Source organism: Pongo abelii, chromosome 12, assembly GCF_028885655.2.
Source record: "Pongo abelii isolate AG06213 chromosome 12, NHGRI_mPonAbe1-v2.0_pri, whole genome shotgun sequence".
Taxonomy (NCBI): Eukaryota; Metazoa; Chordata; class Mammalia; order Primates; family Hominidae; genus Pongo; species Pongo abelii.
In genome coordinates this window covers 93629949-93651951 of record NC_071997.2, presented here as the reverse complement: position 1 = coordinate 93651951, position 22003 = coordinate 93629949, and the positions used below count along the sequence as shown (strand labels likewise).

At 36.2% G+C, this 22003-nt stretch overlaps 1 protein-coding gene across 5 annotated transcripts in view; it reads right to left on the bottom strand.

Moving 5' to 3' along the window:
• Positions 1-22003, bottom strand: part of SOS1 (SOS Ras/Rac guanine nucleotide exchange factor 1) — a 143212-nt gene that overhangs the window by 13061 nt on the left and 108148 nt on the right. For all 5 annotated transcript variants that reach the window (XM_054547617.1, XM_024242366.3, XM_024242367.3 and 2 more), the window contains exons 11-20: positions 20040-20121; positions 19144-19266; positions 18740-18843; positions 17400-17622; positions 15850-15969; positions 12327-12489; positions 11704-11821; positions 2619-2791; positions 2288-2404; positions 451-715 (exon numbers count right to left, since the gene is read on the bottom strand). In XM_054547617.1, coding sequence (XP_054403592.1) covers positions 451-715; positions 2288-2404; positions 2619-2791; positions 11704-11821; positions 12327-12489; positions 15850-15969; positions 17400-17622; positions 18740-18843; positions 19144-19266; positions 20040-20121 — 1488 coding nt within the window. The remainder of the gene's footprint in view (positions 1-450; positions 716-2287; positions 2405-2618; positions 2792-11703; positions 11822-12326; positions 12490-15849; positions 15970-17399; positions 17623-18739; positions 18844-19143; positions 19267-20039; positions 20122-22003) is intronic.

Sequence of the window (22003 nt, the reverse complement as noted above, 5' to 3'; positions counted from 1 at the left end):
CATCATGTTGACACTCAAAAAGTTTTGGGTTTTAGAACATTTTGGTTTTTGGATTTTTGGATTAGGGATATTCAGCCTGTATAATAATTTTGGAGCCAGGCAGCATTTGAAACATGGGACTAAAATTACTTGCAGATTTTAAGAGTGATCTTTGTCTCCTCTGGATAAGAGGAATGCATATGAAAAGCTCAAATGAAATTTAAGCTGCCAATTTTACCACTAGGCCTTTCATTAACGTATAATAAATTTAAAGAGGGCTGTTCCAGCAGATTTTTTAGAAATTTCAAGTTGGTGGAGTTTAGAATTTGTCTTATATTTTTATAATGTTATCTTTTGAAATGGCATTTGACTTAACTACAAGTTCACACATACACAAAAATAACAGATTCTTTTTTACCTCTAGCATGTATAATACAAATACCTTAATGCACTTAGAATTTTTGCACCTACTTGAGTGAAAAGGGCTCGAATGATCGGAATCAAATACACTGCAAACATCTGTGGTACTGGAAGCACCAGAAGCAGGCGGAGGTGTTAACGGTGTTCTTGGAGAATTTGGTGCAGATGCTGTACTTTCTGTTTCACTTTCAGGGATCCTACTATAACTAATTTTCCTTGGCTCCTGCTGCAGAGGTGTGGGATGCCTCATGGTACCTGGTCTTGGGTTTGATGGACGAACACCAGGAGATTTTAGGGGATAGCTATATTTTTTTGGCTGTAGACATATCAAAAGAAACACAATACTTTAAACACTGTAGTAGAAAGGAAGGTTTTTCTATATGTGCCTGGTAAAATTCAGCTAATATACAGGAAAATCATAAATCACTAATAAGGACATAATTATTCAAATAAAAGTAGAACATTTAAAGTATTAACATTCTATTTTGCTAAAGCCCTGGTATCTAAATTGTTAAAGAATGCATTTCTTTAAATAACTAAGTTTTAGTCCTATAAATACTAGAGTATTTGTTATTTTAATACATTTGGGTGGAAGTTTTTCTAAAATGTATATTTCCCTGTTTTTAAAACAGACTATTTTGAGCAAATTTAACCTTGTTGAAAAGCCAGGATCATCACTGTGAATTACAATACCTTCCTGTTTTGTAATACAGTGATGCCATCAGGACCATTTGAGATATTTACGAATACATTAAATTGCCCAATTTTCATTTGTGTATGTATGTTGGTTTTATTGCATTTTCCTTGCAAAATGATCATTTCTCAGTGAGTGCTTCATTGGATCAGATTATATACCTATTTCTAATTTTCTATTTTTAATTCATATTAAAAACTGAACAAGGGCTTGAGAAATTTTGCTGTCAGGCAATTGCATACACTTTAATTAAAAGACATTATGTGATTTATCTTGGTCACTTAGAAGCCATCTATGTTTAATTCGGGATTCTTGACTTTTTTTTTTTTTTGGGATGAGTCTTGCTCTGTCTCCCAGGCTGGAGCTGGATAGCCGTGGCACGATGTTGGCTCACTGCAACCTCCGCCTCCTGGGTTCAAGTGATTCTTCTGCCTCAGCCTCCCAAGTGGCTGGGCCTACAGGCTCCCGCCACCATGCCCAGCTAAGTTTTGTATTTCATTAGAGACAGGGTTTTCACCATGTTGGCCAGGCTGGTCTCAAACTCCTGACCTCAGATGATCCACCCGCCTCAGCTTCCCAAAGTGTTGGGATTACAGGCACGAGCCACTGCACCTGGCAGACTTTTGACTTTTTTATGAACAAGAGAGTACATAGTCAAATCAGTGAGTTGGTGATTCTATACATAAATTTGGCTGGGCACTGACAAGTAACAAAAAACAATGGAAACTTTATTTTCCCAAGAAAGTATTGTTAGCAAAACTTGGTATTTTACGGCTAATGATTCATGGTTGAAAGTTCTAATAAGTCATTACTTTTAAAATGTCATAAGTAGATATATTTATTACAAGTGAATTAGTATAAATTGAATAAATTTCCTGTCTTTAAAATCTTAACATTTTTTGGGGTAAAAAAAATTAAAAACTTACATAATATTTGCTCAATTTCATCATCTTTGATATCACGATTTACTCAAATTAGTATTAACATTCATTTATTTGGAAAGAAGTGGGATATTCCTGGACATAATTATTAAGTACTTTTTCATTACTTTTAACTATCACATGTATACTTCATCCCTGAATACCTTTATGGAAAACTATATAACACATATGGTAGTAATGACATCACCAGATGTAGATGACAACTGAAAAAAGTATATAAATGTAAAAGAAATACAAATATACAAATGCTTACAAATCTTGGGAGAGGCTTAGGGTTTCGTGGTTCTATTTCTAGGGATTTGTTGAAAAGATAATCTGTAAATTCTTTCTCCATGCTATTTCCCATCGGATTCAAGTTTTCAAAGAACCTCTAAAATAAATGCAAAGAAAAAATTAATTAATATTCAAAATCATAAATTCAGTTTGAAATTCATGGAAAGTTAAGAAAACATTTAATACAAGTAAATTGAATTATTTCTTTTAAGGTTTATTTTACTTTTTCTCCCCTATAAAATAAACCTGCCTTTTATTAGGTAGTTTATAAACTTAATCAGAAGTATGAATCTTTAAATAATTCAACTTACTTTGATATCTGATTCTACTCGTAAACAGTAAGGCTGATTTTGGTACTGCTGGATCTCTCCTGTTATTTCTGCTACTTTCCTCCTTTTGCTAAAGTTTATAAGCTCTTTCCCATGTCTTTTTAGGACCTCAGGGTTGCCTTCTTCTGTTTTCAAGATATTAGTGAGATAAATTCCTAGAAGATATAATGGAATGATTTCAAGGATAAAGAAGGAAAACGCAAGTTTTTTTCTGTGTCATTAATTGTGGGTAGATTACACTGTACTATCTCAGTTGCCATAACAAAAGAACCAATTCCATGATATGAAAACAGCAGCTTAAGAGAAAGTATCCGTGAAAGACTTAAATTTTATAAACATCCAAGAAAAAGGGAGGGAGACCAAGTTTAATAAAATAGATTTGTTAGGAAGAATAATCAATTTTCCATACCCCCTCCAAGCCATTGTGATTTGATATAAATCACAGTTTTGTTAAAGGAACTTTAAGAATAACTTCGTCACTAATGACATATCATTTTTGGCAAACAGGAAAAATACTAAATTAAGAGGATCATAGTTTCTGCTTAGTCAGCTCTGACGGCCACACAAGAGGTTGTTATGATTTGCAATTGAGAAGTAGTACTATTTGGAGAGGCTTACTCATGGAAATGTGGAAGGTTTTGCAAGACTGTCAGATGTGGGACTGCATACAATTTATGTAAATTCTGGTCTTCAGTAGTTTCTAGACTTAGTGGTAACCTAGTAATTGATTTCCTGTTTCCCCATCACTACAGTTGTACACTGGACGAGGAGGAGAATGAACAAAATAACAGGCACTTTCTATTCTAGCATAAAGGCTCTGGAACCAGTTCTGCTGCTTTCTCTGTGTGTGATCTTATTTTTTTTAATATTTTATATTTTACATTTTTTGAGACGGAGTCTCACTCTGTCTCCCAGGCTAGAGTGCAATGGCACGATCTTGGCTCACTGCAACCTCCTCTTCCTGGGTTCAAGCGATTCTCCTGTCTCAGCCTCCTGAGTAGCTGGGATTACAGGCATGTGCCACCACACCCAGCTAATTTTTGTATTTTTTAGTAGAGATGGGGTTTCACCATGTTGGCCAGGCTGGTCTCAAACTCCTGACCTCAGGTGATCCACCCACCTTGGCCTCCCAAAGTACTGGGATTACAGGCGTGAGTCACTGCGACCAGCCTGTGTGTGTGATCTTGTGCAAATTGCTTAATTAGTCTCTCTGTGCCTCAGTTTTTCTCATCTGTAAAATGAGGACAGGAGGGTTGCTGTGAGAAACAAATGAGTGAATATATGTATGAGCTTAGAATAGAGCCTGACGAAAATTAAGTATTAATTAGCCATGGTTGTGATTGTTGATGCTGTTGTTGCATCTTGCTTTTTCCCTAAAGTACTGATACAATGCTTTGAGGAGAAAAAAGGAGTGTGAATATCTGAGTTCGTTCACTCCCCACACGTGTACGGATTCTCTGCTGTAAGCCAAGTCCTGCATTAGGTACTGCAGGTACAAAAATGAGGAAGACCTCCAGCAGTCCAGTGCTTAAGGAGTTCCTGACCTCTGGCATCCAGAGCTGTTGGCTACTACAGTATAATTTGCTAAGTGCTACATACTAGGAGGTGCTATATTAGTAGTAATGCATAAGATGCTATGAGAGCAAAAAGGAGGTATTCCAAACTCTGTCTTGAGCTGGGAGGACTAGAAAAAGCATCACAGATGAGATAATGCTTAGAATAAGTCCCAAAAAATGAGAAGTGTAATGAGTAGAAAAAGGTAGAAGAGCAGTCTAAGCAAAGCAGCAGTGTGTATAAAGGCACTGATTCATGATGAAGCTTGCTTGAAAGGCATACTTAGAGATAATTTGCTCTTTAGTATGGCTAGACCATAGGGGTTTGGTGTGTGGGGTAGAGGAAGAGTGGCAGGATATGAGGATAGACATAGGCAAGGGCTGGGTTTGTACTTCTAAATGCTTTTGTGGTAGAGGCATACCACAGAAATCTTTGGCCACATCCTTGGAAAGATAAAAGGATTCAAATCAATATTGAACAGATCAGCAATAATGAAATCTGACATCAATGCCTGTTTGGTTTTTAAAAGGATCCAGTTATTAAGTGCATTAGTTACTTGGTTATTTCTCAGCACTTAGGCTATGCCTGATGATACATTCATAAGACAAAGTGACTGTGTGTTCTAGTAAGCACAGGCTTTTTTATTTTCACATCTACCTGTCATTTGGCTTTTATTTTCAGCCATTTATACTGTCCTCTACACAATTTGCATGATCCACTCAGCTCAGTGTTCAGTCTGACAAACACATCCATAAGAGTATGCATGCTCAGTGGCATCCCAAATCAACCTTCCATATTGGTCACAAACTGATGGCCCATCTGTGAAGAGTTTGTGGGTATTAGCACTTGGACTGGGTCATGAAGTGCCTTTTGTTAAAATAGCTTAACTTTTATCTAGGAGATAATTAGGGAAATAGAAGGATTTTGTTTGCATTCTAGAAGGATTACTCTAGTTGTACTATGAAGCCAGATGGGTTGGAAGGAGTTAAGACCAGTAACAGGAAGAGCAGTTAGTAGGCTAACAATAGTCCTGGTGAGATGATGAGGGCTGCCCTAGTGTCTATGGAGATAATGGGGAGTGGATAAATATTTAAGAGGTAGACTCCCCAAGAACTGATTAACTGGTTTGGGGAGGAAATGGGGGCAGTGGGAATGAAGACTCACAGCTTTGTTCTTGAAAGCACACTTGAATGAAGTTGTGAAAATGCTTATAAGTAGCACTTTGGTACAGTTCGGGATGAAATTTGGAAATTATTTTATGTCTAACTGATGGCTAGCTAAAAGAACAAATGATCACAGCAGTGGTGTCCAAATTTTGATCTTACACTGCATCAGTAAAAAATATTTAAGCACATATCCTCGCTTTCTCCCTATATACACATATATAGTTTAATAAAATCATAGCATATATGTATGTATGTATAACATAAACCTGAGAATTATATATTAGTAAAGCTTAGGGTTTTTTTTTCATGTTTTAAAAAATATATAAATAGAAAGTCTAGTTATTCCTGTACTTCAATATATCATTTAACATACCCTACCTCTGGAGGCAGCTCTTCTAGGGAAAGAGAAAACAGAGCATTATGACAAAGAAGAGGGCTGAGGTTTGACCTTTTTTGCTGATGTCTTTCCCATCCCTCCCAGGATAAAGTAGCTGCTTAGGATTCTAGGCTTCTATAGCATTTGTCCACACTTCAATCTACACTTCTCTACAATACAGTGTTATAAGTATACTACACAGTGCTGTGACTTATTTCTCTGCTCTTTCAAGGGAACAGAAACTATGGAACTATATCTTATTTGTCTATTCTTAGCATGTAGCCCTGGGCATAACACATAGAGGCATTCAGCAAATGTTTTTGATTGAATGAAAGAAGTATATTATTTCAAAATAGGAGAGGCATTTAAAAGATAGGCCAGGATATGAGAATCAATTCTAAAATAGCTGGAAAGCAAGAATGGAGACAAAGCAAATTTACACATAACAGAAGGAGGACACAAGATCAGAGCTGTGTAAATGCAAAGGGCAAAGCCAATGCTAAAGGCTTGGATGTTTGATGACAAACCTGATTAAGGTACATCCTCCTTTTACCTTAGAAAAAATTCTGTTTTTGAAACAGAGTCTCACCTTGTCACCCAGGCTGGAGTATAGTGGTGCGATCTCGGCTTACTACAACCTCTGCCTTCTGGCAGGTTCAAGCAATTCTTGTGCCTCTGCCTCCCGAGTAAGCTGGGACTACAGGAATGCACCACCATGCCTGGCTAACTTTTGTATTTTTAGTAGGGATGGGGTTTTGCCATGTTGGCCAGGCTGGTCTTGAACTCCTGGCCCCAAGCAATTTGCTCACCTCAACCTCTCAAAGTGCTGGGATTACAGGCGTAAGCCACTGCGCCCAGCTGAAAAAATTCATTTCTTAGCCCACCTATCCATTCTACCTATCAGTAGAATATTTTAGTTTATGGAGAAAAACTGTGTTACAGACCTGAAACATCTGGCAGAGCTTTGGAAGGAGTAACTGCCCTACTTTTATTCTTTAAATGGTGGTTGTGCCAGCAAAAGATGGGAATAATGCTGGTAAAATAATAGACGAAGTATCAGCTACTATCCCTGACCCTCCCCCAAAGAAGGGGTTTGAAAACCAGCATCCAGAATTTAGGAAAAGAATCTGGAAGGAGTTTCTATAAACTACCATACAGACAGGATGGAATTCAGAAGGAGCAATAACATCTGGCTTTACCCACTGGGTCAGAACTGTATGAAAGGCTGTCTAACTCCAGAGACTGATAACTTTTAGCTTAAGAATAGCAAAGATAGGGCACCAAAACTGACCAGGGTCAGTTGTAGATAAACTACCTTAAAGGAGCAGAGGCTCAGTAACTAGGAAGATGAACAAGAAGAAAGGGGTACGAAGGCTGGCAGATGGGCTGCACCTATTAAACTTTGTGTGCCTATCAAACTACCTACATGCTTGTATTCACTCAATAAATCACACAGCTCACCTTAAAAAACCTTATGAAATCATACTCTAAAGTAGGTCTGAAACTTCCTTCTTTCACTTAAGAACATGTTATGGCCGGGTGCAGTGGCTCACGCCTGTAATCCCAGCACTTTGGGAGGCTGAGGCAGGTGGATCACCTGAGGTCAGGAGTTTGAGACCAGCCTGGCCAACATGGTGAAACCTCGTCTCTAGTAAAAATACAAAAATTTTTTTGGGCGTGGTGGTGGGTGCCTGTAATCCCAGCTACTTGGGAGGCTGAGGCAGGAGAATCGCTTGAACCCGGGAGGCAGAGGTTGCAGTGAGCCGAGATCGTGCCATTGCACTCCAGCCTGGGCAACAAAAGTGAGACTCTGTCTCAAAAAAAAAGAGAACATGTTATGAAGATCAGTTAAGTTTATAAAGATCTGAGAGAGGACTTTGGACAGTTTCAGTTTGTATGAATAAATACCAACCATTAAGATGTTACAGGAGCAGGGGCCAAATAGTCAGTGAATGGGTCCTGAGGTTTCTTTTCATGTCTGTGTACCAGAGACCACAGGATATCATGAGTAGCACGACTATAAGCTAGGTGAACAGACTGACTGTGTATTTTTCACTTTTCTAAGCACCTGACATAGTCCTGGTACTTAGTAGGTATTCAAGAAATATACGTTGACAGATTGAATGACATAACGTCAGATATATCCAGAGCCTTTCCAGTTCCCCTTAAACGAACTGGTAACATATTTAAGCAAAAACATACAGGCTTTAATATTTTACCAGGAAGAGAAAATCAATGAACTCAATATTTTTATCAAGAACGGAGAGGGTCAGGCTGGGTACAGTGGCTCACACCTGTAATCCTAGAACTTTGGGAGGCCAAGGCGGGTGGATCTCTTGAGCTCAGGAGTTCGAGACCAGCCTGGGCAACCTGGTGAAACCCTGTGTCTACAAAAAATAAAAAAATTAGCCAGGCATAGTGGTTTGTGCCTGTAGTTCCTCTTACTTGGGGGATTGAGGCGGGATGACTGATTGAGCCCATGAGGTGGAGGATGCAGTGAGCCAAGATGGTGCCACTGTACTCTCCAGCCTGGGTGATAGAGTGAGACCGTGTATCAAAAAACAACAACAACAAAAAAAACAAAAAAAGAACGTAGGGGTAGGGGAAAAGTCCTCAGGAAAACTAGGAATTAATAATGATTTTTTTTAAACCTCATAAAATCAGCAGATAATTAGAGACCTTATCTTTTTGAAGAAAAAGTAAATTAAAGCAAGTAAGTAAAAACAGAAATGAGAAAGATATATTACAAATAGGGGTAATTAAAAAAAAGTTTGTAAATATAAATTGAAGGCTAGTATTTTTAAAATAATGAAGCAATTCTGTAGCAAGAAGGATGCTTTCTTAAAAGGATAAAAACCATCTAATCAAGCAAGTAGTAAAATTATATTTTATCCCTGCTAAAACTGAGTTTAAAACAAGCTGCTTATTTCTGCCATTATTTTTAAAGCTTTGTTTGGGAAGTTAATGACGAATTATGTAAGGGGTAACAGAAATAAGGTCAAAGGAAGACACAGTATATCATATTTTGTAAACATGATTAATATTTAGAAAACCCAAGGAAATTAAAAATTCTCGGAATTAAAGGTAACTTAATGAATACCATTCAAACCAAAAATACCCAGGAAAAATAATAAGGGGAAATGCTAAATATAATAAATGTTCTTTACAAATTAATTGACAGATTGTTCCAGTTACATTTGGGGGCATCCCCCCCACCCAAACTTATAAAGTTCATTTGGAAAAATAAACAGGCAAAATTGGCCAAAAAAAAAGGACTGAGGAAACCCTGAAGAACCAACTTTATCATCTGTGAAAACACTATATAAAGCAGGGTTTCTCTGTCTCAGCAATGCTGACTTTTTGGACTGGATACTTATTGGCTGTGGGGAAGTGTCCTATGCATTGCAGGATGTTAGCAATATCTCTATCCTCTACCCACTAGATAGATGCCTGTAGCACCATCCCAATTAGGACAGTTGAAAAAAAAAATTGTCTCCAGGCATTGCTAAATGCTCCCTAGGGGGGCAAAAACTGCCCCCTGCTGAGAATCACTGATTATAAAGTGACAATCCTTAAAACTGTGGCAGGGATATAGGAAGTCAGTGAGATACAATACATATTAAAGAAGGAGGTCCCTGGCTGGGTGTGGTGGCTCAAGCCTGTAATCCCAGCACTTTGGGAGGCCGAGGCGGGTGGATCATGAGGTCAGGAGATCAAGACCATCTTGGCTAACACGGTGAAACCCCGTCTCTACTAAAAATACAAAAAGAAATTAGCTGGGTGTGGTGGCGGGTGCCTGTAGTCCCAGCTACTCGGGAGGCTGAGGCAGGAGAATGGCATGAACCCAGGAGGCGGAGCTTGCAGTAAGCTGAGATGGCAGCTACTGCACTCCAGCCTGGGTGACAGAGCCAGACTCTGTGTCAAAAAAAAAAAAAAAAAAAAAAGGAGGAGGTACCATATGTAAACAGGGAAAAAGTAGAATCATTCAATAAACCTGGATTAACAAATAAATAATTTGGGTGGGGAAATAAATTTGAGTATTTCATAAGATATCAAAGATACTTCAGTTTGATATTAGAGTTAAATATAATTTTGAAAGTCATAAAAATGCTAGAAGAAAATATGATTATTACTAGATTATATGAACTTTCTAAGGTTAGAAACAATAGAAACCAGAATGAGAAAGGACAGATGGTAGAATTTAAAACTAATACATGTCAATGAATAAAAAGTACAAGGTAGATTGTTTGCAGGAGATACGAAAAATGACATGGACAAGAGGAAATGCAAATATTAAAGAAATGTATGAAAAAAATCTCCACAGTAATCAAAGAATGGAAATTATTGCAACAAATAGCTTAGTAGTTGCAATAATAGAAATGAAAAAAAAAAAGTATCCAAAATTGGAAACCATGGGATGAAATCTGCTTTGTCATACACTTGATGGCAGCATAAATGTCATACACTTCTCATGGCAGCCTTTCAGAAAGCAACTTAAAATTACATATCAACAGTTTAAAAATGGACATCTTTTAACCTATGTATAGTAGTCCCTCCCTTATCCAAAGGTGATATGTTCCAGGATCCCCAGTGGATACCTGAAACTATAGGTAGTACTAAACCCTATACATACATATACACATACACACATACCTATGAGCTTAATTTATAAATTAGGCACAGTAAGATTAAAAATAGCTAATAATAAAATGGAACAATTATAACACTCTATTGGTAATAAAAGTTACATGAATGTGGTCTTTCTCTCCCAAAATATCTCGTTTTTGGACCACAGCTGACCATGGATAACTGAAACCGTGGAAAGTGAAACCGTGGAGATGGGAGCACTACTGTAATTCCTCCTCTGGTTATTTGTCTCAAGAAGATATTTTCAAATACAGAAAAATAGTACAAATGAAAATGTGAATCAGAAAATTATTTGGAAAGCAAAAAAGCTGGAAACAATGTGTCCAATCACAGGGTAATGGTTAAATAAATTGTCCAACTTTACGGAATATTATGCAGCCATTATAAATAATTAAGATTATTTAATAAAATACAAAAATATAAGATATGATAAGTGAATAACCTTAATATGCACATCATACAATTACAATTATGTACAATGTGCACAGCAAAAAGATTAGAAGTAAATACAAAAATGGTTGCTATAAAGCCCAAACAATAAAATGTGGGAAAATATATTAAAGGTATCAGGACATAACATTGTTACATGCAGTAGAATTTAAAACTATATAAAAAATAGATATAGATGAGGAAAAGGCTAGAAGAAACTATAGCACATACTAAAGAGACTATAGAGAGATCATAATTTCTATAAGCATTCAAAAGAAGGATCATCAGAGCATATACTCAGGCAGAGAAAAGATGAAAGTAGGAAAGAGATATTGAATACATGAAAATACAGGAAATAAAGAACGGAAAAAGATAGAGGAACCTACAGAAAGGGAGATTCAGGTGGTAGATTCAGTCCTAAAAAGGAAGGAAAAGGTACTTCCTTCCTCTGATGCAGAAGGGGAAAAATAAGAGGGGATGAAGAGAATAAAATTTTGATGTGCCAGAGGTGTGGGCCCAAAGGTACAGCAGGCACACTATGATTTTTAGCCATGTGAAACTGTTTATAAAAATGATTATAAATATAGTTGAGTTTGGCTATACCTCTGCTGTATTTAGTTTATTAAAATTCAATTAAAAAGGCTTTTATAAATGTAAAAACACAAGTATTATATAATATCTAATGGCTGCCTAAGATGAAAATAGAAAATGAAATGTATATTAGACTTGACCTTAAGTCTTAATGAGAAAAATTATAAAAGGCTTCAGGTGCTAAATATTGATCAAACAAGTATTTTCTGCTGGCATATTACACATGTAATTATTCAGTCATTTAATGAAATAAGTGTTTTGTTTTATCCAGAAATGCAATAAAAATTCAGAAAGAAATACTTACCAAAGAAAGGCACACATGGTGGATTAATAGACCTGAGTTTTGCCAAATATTTCTTATAGTGATCTTCACTCAATTCATGAGCTTCTTCTAAAATTTTCTTCTGGCGACTTGGTATTTGCTATAAGGAAAAAAAAATAGGAGGCATAAGTTTACAAAAGGAATCAAAGGTCTTGTCAAAAAAAATACTAGGCTAACAGAAACGCCCAAATACAACAGTATCAATTTGATTTTATGACTGTAACATTGCTTCAAATAAATTATCTTCATAGACCTGTATAAACTTAAAGTGTGTGTGTGTGTGAGAGAGACAGAGAGAGATCTAGTTTATCATGTCATTCCTTACACAATTATGTGAACATTTAATTGTACATTCTCTTACAAATTAAATGCCGAAAATTTTTTCTTCTTCTAGCTTAGGCTGGGACCTGTGAATACATTTTAATAGGAATGCTTAATTTTTAAAAAGCAACCAATTCATTACAAAACTTAGATAATTCAGTCTTTTAATCTACTGAAAAGACAAATGAGACATTTAAAAATTAAAGATAATAATTGTTAAAAATCTAATTTTTGTAATAGGGAATGAAAGTTCATTTTAAAAACACATGTAGAAAGAAACCTACCTCAAATGTGTGGTCTAGTCTGTAAACAGGTGATGAATTCATAGCACTGACGACCTCAAGGACACCATTAAAGTTGTTCAACTCTTGAAAGACTTGTAGAATCTCAATTATTCGACTCACCACAGCTACTCTTTCTTCTAAATTTTCAGTTTCTACAATACATCTGGGAATAAAAAAAAAAGTGAACTAAAGGTTTTAGAGTTTTTCCAATAAAGTTATAGCTTAAAGAATTTAGTAAATAAAATAATGTAGAGAGTAGGGGGGTGGCTATAGTATAACTACTGTAGAGAAGAGACATTCAGGGTGACTGATAGAAGGAAAGGCAGTGCCTCCAGTCAGGCATACTGCCCTTTCCTGTCTTCTAGACTGGTACAGTCAAACAATCATTTTCCTACTATATTTGGTGCATCCTCTATTAGCATTAGAACTAACTGGTGAGGCCACTATCTTGTGGAATGTATGTAGGTCTTTGTGAGGTCTTTGTGATGTGGGTGTATTCTAGTAGAATTCAAGAATTCTGTTGTGTTCTATTCTTCATCTAATTGCAAGATTTTAGTGATTAATGCTCAATTTCTTTCATATATTATTGGCTACATACATTTCTAGGAACAGCTCTGTTCCTATGTTTCCTACATTTCTAGGAACAGCATTAAATATAATGGCAAAAACTGCAATTACTTTTGCACCAACCTAATATATATAATTGCATTGAGATTCTGGACTTGTGGTATGATAGTATGAGGAGCTTCACTGAGTGAAACTGGTAAAAATTATTAAAACACACATACACACAAACACGCACATGCACACGCGCGCACACACACATTTAAAGTCTCTAGTAATGGCCCTGAAAGCAAATGGCAAAAGAAACATCTATTTAGGAAAATCTACAAAAATTTGGTAAGAGAGGGGAGAGAGTCTGTGGTATGTGAACCAAGACTGGTTCCTCCCTTCTTTCTGCCAGCTCAGTGAGGGTGAACTGAGCATCTACTCCAGATTCCTGCAGTCAAGAACACCTAGCTCCCAGCGAGGTGCAGGAGCAGGACTTCAGTTTTCTCATCCTGTCCCCGCTGCCTGTTGCCGAGGCCAAGTCCCAGTTGAGTGCAGCTGAGAAGTGGGAATACCCTTTTTTGCCCAACTTCCACTTATGGAATGGAGACTCTACCTTGGGTGTGATGTTTTGAGCATACTGAGAAAAGAGCCCTTCCTCTGGTTCCTGAGGGCGTGGTTCCATGCCAGAAGAGGCAGGTAGAAGACCTCAGGCTACAGTAGCATCCATCTGCCACTCTACCTGCTCAACCAAGCACTTAGCTCCTAGGGCAGAAGTGTCACTCAGAGAAGAGCTTGCCATTGTCCCCAGCCCCAGAGCCCTGTTTCAAACAGATAGCTCCTAATCTCTTGTCATTTGCAACAAAGTATAAAGTAGTTTAAATTTAATGGTGCCCTTAGGAACAGTGGAAATTGTGGTGAAAGGCAATGGGGAAGAGATTTGTGGATCTAATGAAGATACACCCTAGACTGTAGGCAGAGTAGTTTGCAGGAGAGAACTAGGAAATAAGACGGCTGAGAGGAGCCCTCCTGGGGTCAGAACAAGTATCAAACAGAAATCTCAGAAACTATTCCTTCAAAGGAGCCACAATTTGCTTGCATTATTTTGTATAGCATTTATGCCACCAGAAAATTGTTGAAAACATCAGAGCAATCAGCTGGCAAATTGTGGAGTTTCATAGCTGGGTGTGTGCGGTCAGGTAAGGAGTGGATGAGTCTTTCCAGTACCACTGCCAAGCAATAAGAAGCCCTGGAAAGGGGGCTGGGGAATGAGGAGCAGTACTCAGAGTTGCTACAATATATTATCTGAAATGTCAGGTTTCCAACAAAAACAGATGAGGTATGCAAACAAATAGGAAAGTATGACTCTTACACGGGGCGGGGGTGGGGCGGAGGGGGTGGAAGGAACAGAAACTGCCTGTGAGAGCAACCAAATGTCAGATTTAACAATAACAAAAAAGATTTCTAAGTAGCCATTATGAATACGGTCACAGAATTAAAGGAAAGCATGAAAAAGAAGGAAAGGAAGGTATTGATGACAATGTGCATCAAAGAGAGGATATCATTAAAGAGACAAACTATAAAAAGGAACCAAAGGGAAATTCTGGAATTAAAAAGTACAATAACTGAAATAAAAAACTTACTGGAAAAGCTCAATAGTATATTTGAACTGAAAAAAAAATATTAACTTGAAGATAGAGCTGTTGTTCAAAAATGAAGGTAAAATAAAGATTTTCCCAGATAAACAAAAACTGAGAGAATTTGTTGCTAGCCGACCCTCCAGAAGAAATACTAAAGGAAGTTCTTCAGGCTGAAAAGCAAGTGATCCCAGATGGTAATTCGAATCCACACAAAGACCATCAGTAAAGGTAATTGTGTAATTATTAAAGACATTTTGTAAATGCGTTTTTTTTTTCTCATTTCTTCTCATAACTGACTTAAACAACTGTATAAAATAATATAATAAACATTGTTGAGTTTATAACATAGAAATGTAATATATGTGTAATATGTTGCCAATAATGCACAAAGGAGGTGGGTGACAGCAAAGCTTTAATGGGCTAAGAGGATGATGACAAATGGTAAAGTAATAACTGTAACAATGTATTCTTTGATTTGCATCATTAATAAGATGTAATATGTATTACAGTACCACAAAAAAAAGGGAGAAAGGGAATAGAGCTACACAGGAGTAATATTTCATATGTCACTGGTATTAAGCTACTATAAGTCTGAAGCTGATTCTGATAAGACGTGTATGGTAAACTGTAAGGCAACCAGGCAACCACTAAAAGGACCTCAAAAAAAGTTAATGAAAAAAATTAATGCTACATTAGAAAAACATTCAACATTTTCTAATGACAAATATTATCATTTTCATCAACACTCAATGCAAAAGAAAGGAGGAATAGAGGAAAAAGACATGAGACATACAGAAATAAAATTGCACTGGTCAGGAGCGATGGCTCACGCCTGTAATCCCAGCACTTTGGGAGGCCAAGATGGGTGGATCACTTGAGGTCAGGAGTTCAAGACCAGCCTGGCCAATGTGGTGAAACCCCATCTCTACTAAAAATACAAAAATTAGCTGGGTGTGGTGGTGCGCGTCTGTAGTTGCAGCTACTCAGGAGGCTGAGGCCTGAGAATTGCTTGAACCCGGAAGGTGGAGGTTGCAGTGAGCTGAGATCATGCCACTGCACTCCAGCCTGGGCAACGGAGCCAGACTCTGTCTCAAAAAAAAGAAAAATTAGGTGAGTGTGATATCACACACTTGTAATCCTGGCTACTCTGGAGGCTGAGGTGGGAGGATCGCTTCAGCCTGGGAGGTGGAGGTTTCAGTGGGCCGATATGCCAATGCACTCCAGCCTATGTGACAGAGCAAAACTCCCTCTCAAAAAAAACAAACAAAAAAATTACATTGAAATTCGTAACATAGCTGACAGCTATAAAATACAAGAATGCTAGGAATACTTACTTCTCAAACCACAGAGTGAGGTTGGTGGTATGTCGAATCATTTTCAGAAGATTAGGAGAGTTAATTTCTTTGTCTTCTTTTGTCCACACACTTCCAACTAATTCTGATGGCTGTACAGCTCTAAAATCATCAATACATAATTCTACATGATACTTTTTCCTCTATATAGACATTGTTTTATTAAGTAAAGGAGATAAATAAAAACTAAACTCTCATATGAACTTTCCTCTTATACCAACAGAAAGGTCTGTGAAAACAAGGTATAACAAAAAAGTGTAATTATGCATATTTCCTTATGGATTTTTTTAAAACTTCTTTTTTTTTTTTTTTTTAAGATGGAGTTCCACTCTTGTTGTCCAGGCTGGAGTACAATGGCATGATCTTTGCTCACTGCAACCTCCGCCTCCCAGGTTCAAGTGATTCTCCTGCCTGAGCCTCTTGGGTAGCTGGGATTACAGGTGCCCGTCACCACGCCTGGCTAATTTTTTGTGTTTTTAGTAGAGACAAGGTTTCACCATGTTGGCCAGGCTGGTCTCGAACTCCTGACCTCGGATGATCCACCCCCACCTTGGCCTCCCAAAGTGCTGGGATTACAGGACTGAGCCACAACGCCCGGCCTTTAAAAACTGTTTTTAAAAACTATTTTTATGGAAATACCTGTGTACTTTTAGCGTTGCTTTATAGTAGCATTTTGCTTTGGGCAAGGTTGAGACTCCTCCATAATATCTTTCCCAGCACTTATAAACATTATTAATAATTAGGGTGACAAAGTAGACGTTTAAGTAATGATATCTGTTATAATCAGTTCAAAGAGCGTACAGTAATCAATGCATTCACACATCTTTTTTTTTTCTTTTGGTCTAAAGGAGGAGGGGAAAAAAACCTACCACAAAAGGGTCCTAGGAAATAAAATAGATTCTAACACTGTAATTTTCAGAAATATGATTTTTAATGGGAAATCTATAAATTTAGCTCATTTTCTCATTTAGTTATTAAAAAATGAATAATTTAAGATTCTAAATAGTCTCCATTTAAAATCAGAAGGACATTTTTGAGATAATTACATCAATGTAGTATGATAAACTAAAAAAGACTATAATGGCTCTAAGTTCACAATAAAGCAGTAGCTAACATTTATTGAGCCCTTACTCTGTGCTAGGTAATGTACATATATTGACTTGCAAACCTCAAAACAGCCCCAGGAGTAGGTACTATCAGTAGCCCCATTTTACTCTTGAGGAAAATAAGGGGCAGAAGGATAAAGTCACACAAGGAGGTTAAAGTTGCCCAGGGCCAGCAATTGGTAAAGCCAGGATTTGAACCTAGCCTTACCAACTAGGGGTGAACACAGAAAGACAGAAGGTGTAAATTCAGCTAGAGGGACCAGGGGAGTGAAAGAACAGGAACTGCCTGCCTGGCCTTATTACTAGACACTTCATGTAATATTTCAGTTAAGTCTTATGACAACCCTATAAGGCAGAAATCAGTATTTCATTTTAAAAATTAACTCTTTTGAAATGATTTTTCAGCTTGAATGTTAAATTACATACCGGTATAGATCTGATTCAAGTAAAGTGAGTTGTCGAGCAATTTCTATTGGGTGTAAGGTGAGCAGGTCAAAAGTCTCTATGTGCCCAGGTCTGCTTATATGCCACTCAACTGTGGGAGGTGAACTCTGAAATGTAATATTATGACCTGGTCCATTGTCTCTTGCAATTTTTTTCCTTTGGATTATTTTAGTGATGGATTCAACCCATTTTTTCATTGCTTTACCTGCAATACATTATATTTTAAATAACATTTAAATATTCTTTATTTAATATTTTATATTTTAAAAATGGCTTAAAATCACAGATGATACCTGAATGTATCTTTGCTATAAAAAGTTCAAATGATCAAAATGAAAAATGCAAGTTCTCCTTTTCCATTTCCCGGTCCCCAATCCTAATCTTATTCTTCTCCACTTGGGTAACCACTGTTAATATCCTGGTATGTATTCTTCCAGATCCTTTCCAAATACAATTAGGAAGTACTTAATTTGTAGAGATTGTCCACCCCATTGTTCTGATCTTCAGTTTAATATATTATTTTATAATCCTCCAAGAAAAGGTATATCTTATGTAAATCACAAGATTTATAAGGATAGATTATACACACTATTAATCTAATTAACATTGCATTTTATAAACCAATAAATATCAGTGCCAGAGGACTGATTCCTTCATTTTTAGTGTGAGTTTTGATGTGGCTCTGTTTTGTATTGTACATGAAAGGTACTATTATTTAACTATTTTCTGATTATCATTTAGAGCATACAAAGGAAATAAAAATAAGTTTGTCTAAGACATCCTTAGAGCCATACACTCATATAATCTTTAAAACTAGAAGGAAAACCTTAGAGATCAACAAACCTAGCTCCTTATGTTATTGATAAGAAAACTGAAGTCTAAAGAATCTAAGTGATTTTGCCCAAAGTCATGTATCTGATTAGTGGCAGTGTTAGACACAGACTCTCAATTTAACCCACTCTGCTTCCTCTCTGATTCTATTCGCCTGTGGCCCACTCGACCTCCATCAGTGGTGTTGTAATGGCACAATGTAATTCCCAAATGCCCTCATACTTTGGGATATATATGAAGACTTGGCTTAATCAACTCTAAAATAATCAGTAAGTTGAGTCACTAAATGAAAATACATTGGATCAACAGGGTGACTGTTGAGCAATTTGCAGGTCTAAATGTTGTTTGATGAAAATTTTTAACTTTTTGAAATGGTTATGCTGGTACTATTATAAACATCTTATATTACTGAGCCCCAATGACATCAATTGATAGTCACCGTGTTGGTAATTTTATTACATATAAAACTAGGCACCTAAAAAAAAACATACCTCTTACTGTTCCAATAAATTCTTCCATTCGTTGCAAAAGATATGCATCTCTTTCAAAATCATAGAAGTGGTGCTCTACCCAGTGCCGACATACATTTAATACTCTATGGCATTAACACAGAATTGAATTACATGGGAATCAAACATAAATGTTTATCACAATGCATGGTACAATACAAATGAAAACACAGTAACTCTTACCAAATTAATCTTATCAGTGTGCTTAACACTTCCAAAATTCTATAAGGCTTATACTATAATTTCTGATAACTGCTCTAATTAGTAAATTTAATTTACTAATTTTATTGTCACCCCTCTCCTTGTTAGGGAAAGGTCCTTATATACATCAACATTGAAACGAAAGTTTGATAAAGACTTATTTACTTCATTTATTTAATGCTTACCGCAGTTGCACAGGCTGTATATATTCTTTTCTAAATCTTTTTAGTTCTGCACTCAAGGGTTGATCTCCATTCTCTATAGCTATGCGATCAGCTTCTGTTGGCTCAGGCTCTGGAATTTCAAACCTAACATAAAATAGAACAAATTAATGAAAAAACTAATTATATCGAGTTATACAAATAGAAAACCACAAACATTTTCACCAGTCAGCAAAATCAAGAGAATACTGTAAAAAATTACTAAAGATATGCATATCAGTGTAAACAAGTGAGACTTCTATAGTATTAAAGGCTAATAAAATTATTTTAAAATTTTTAAAAGAAATTAGTACTTGCCAATATAGATAAAACTAACTAAAAACAAAATAAAGAATACATGCAAATTCTAAAAATAAATGTGACTATAAAGTTACGGGACTGATACTCATTTTTGGTCTGTGGAATTACTCTAAATCAGGTGACATAATCACTGTTAAGGGTAATTCCAGAAAAACTGACTGCTCTTTGTTTGGGTACATGAAATATTTTCCTTCCATCACGGTATTTGTTCACTGACAAGTTCCATTTTACTCAACATGAAGTATGTTTGAAAACTTACTTAGAACATCTAACTCATCAAAATTTGAATTTCTTGACTCTATAAATTTTATATAGATCTTTAGTTCTGTAAATTTGAAATTTCAAATACTGAGTTTTCACATACAAAAAAGAATATTTTTGTATTGAAATAATAAAAGCTAACATTACAAAATAAATGTTCATCTAAGAGATTTTTATTGAAAAAGTGCTTGTGAAGTATATTTTAAAGCTCATCTAACATTTCTGAAAAAGTAAGATCTTAGCTCAATCTCTTTTTTAACAAAAAATAATGAATTTAAATATTTTTTAAATGGACAGACCTTTCTATTATAAGACTCAGTAGTTCTTGAGGTTTGCAAAAGGATCTGTATGTTGTAAGAAATGTCCGAACAAAATTGGGATCTAAGAAGAAAAAGGAAAAATATCTTATTAAACTCTTTGATTCAAAATGATTATAACTATTATGTACATTTTCAAAATAGATCAAATAGTCAAGTTTAAAGGTTCCAAAATGTTTTGCCAAGTGGAAGGCTTTGGACTTGGTAATACACTGCTAGCTTAGTGCCTCCTAAATTAGTGGTGATATTAAAACTTTACATCAGCTTATTTCTTGCCCTCTGCACACTGACAAGATAATCTTAAACTCATTGGCCACAGGAATGAGCAAGAAAGAAAAGCAAAGGTAAAGCAGGGAACCAGGCTCCCCTCCCACCTGCTACCAGGATCTCAAAGTATCACCAGTTGGTTTATCCCCCTTATAAAGAGAAAGGCCACAGTAATAACCCATTACTTTTCCTTACATCAAGATGAGTTTATCTAGGATTACTTATCTAGCTTTCTTTAAATCATGTTAACAGAGCATACAACTGGAAATTGGAACTTATAAAGTAGTAGCTTAAATTAAATACAGTTTTTAAATTATTTGCTAAAAATCTCACAACTACTTAAAGATGCTTACAAATACTTATAAGCTATTAAAATATTAAATATGACAGAATATGTTGGTTTGGTCCTATTCCAACCTTTAATTGCCTTTATTTCAAGTAGTCACAATGAGCGGTCAATCATAAGTATAGGAGTCTCCAATCCCTTCCATGAAAGGACCTACTTTTCATTCACATCTCCATGAAGTAAAACAAGAGGCTGAGTGTGATCACTCCCCCAGGCCTGGCCTACTCCCGTCTCTCCTTAACAGTATTCTCCTAAGTTGTGGAGAAAGGCTGCTGTCACCAGCACAAGAGACTCGGGCTGTTGTCTTCTGCATAAAGAGGGGGAAAGACATCTCCCATAATAGGGGGGAGAGATCACTCACTTCTATAACTCAAATTTTATCAAGGCCCACATTTAATTGTAAATCTTTTTTTTTTTTTTTAAAGGAGGGGAAAGTTCAGTAACTTGAGTCTTTTATTGGGAGCATTCTTTTCCTATTTGTATTAGGGACTGGTAAACTCCAATAGTAAATTCATAGAGGGTAGCAGATGCCTTTATTTCTGTTAGGCTACATAATGTGGGTCAAAGTTTTGTAAGAAACACAATGTCTTTTATTAGCATAGGATTTAGCAAAAGCAATTGTTTGGAAAATTTCACTTTAGGCTGATTCTCACTAAGACCCATCCTACGTTTAGCCTTAAAATAAAATGTTTATAATAACTTTTTCCCCAAAACGCAGATTCATGAATTTATCATAAAACAGAAATATACTTCCAATCTATTGATATATGTGGTCATTGAGATAATAACTGATTTAAATATCAGACAACCTGGAATTTAAAATACTATTTTAAGTTAAAGAAAGATTTACAGAATAAAAATACATTGGTTTTAAATGTCCCCTTCTCCGTTAGCTTTATACCTTCTGAGGCTAGAGTGGGTTACTGATAAAAGTAATTTAAATACATATAATCCTTTAATAATTTCCTCTCTGTTGGTATTTTATTGTTTGTCTTCAGTTACAGAGTTCCTCAAAAGTTAAAGACTAATGTCTCATCCAGAAGAAAAGATATTAAAACAGAAGGCTGTACAAGATTTTAATACAGAGATTTTTATCGGTTTCATCACAATCTTCCCTTTCAAGAATCTTCTTCCTGTTCTGCAAATCTATTTGTAAGGTGAGGCTACTCAAAACAGCATGTTTAGGAAGCAAAAGCAGTGGCCACTAGAGAGATGCTGAGTTGTCATTGTTGGAGAGAGCCCATACCCGCAGTACAGAGTACTCCAAGCATCCTTGACCTGTGTTCCAAACTTAGGGTGCCCTCTCCCTTTTTAAAGGAAAAGTTTATTTCAG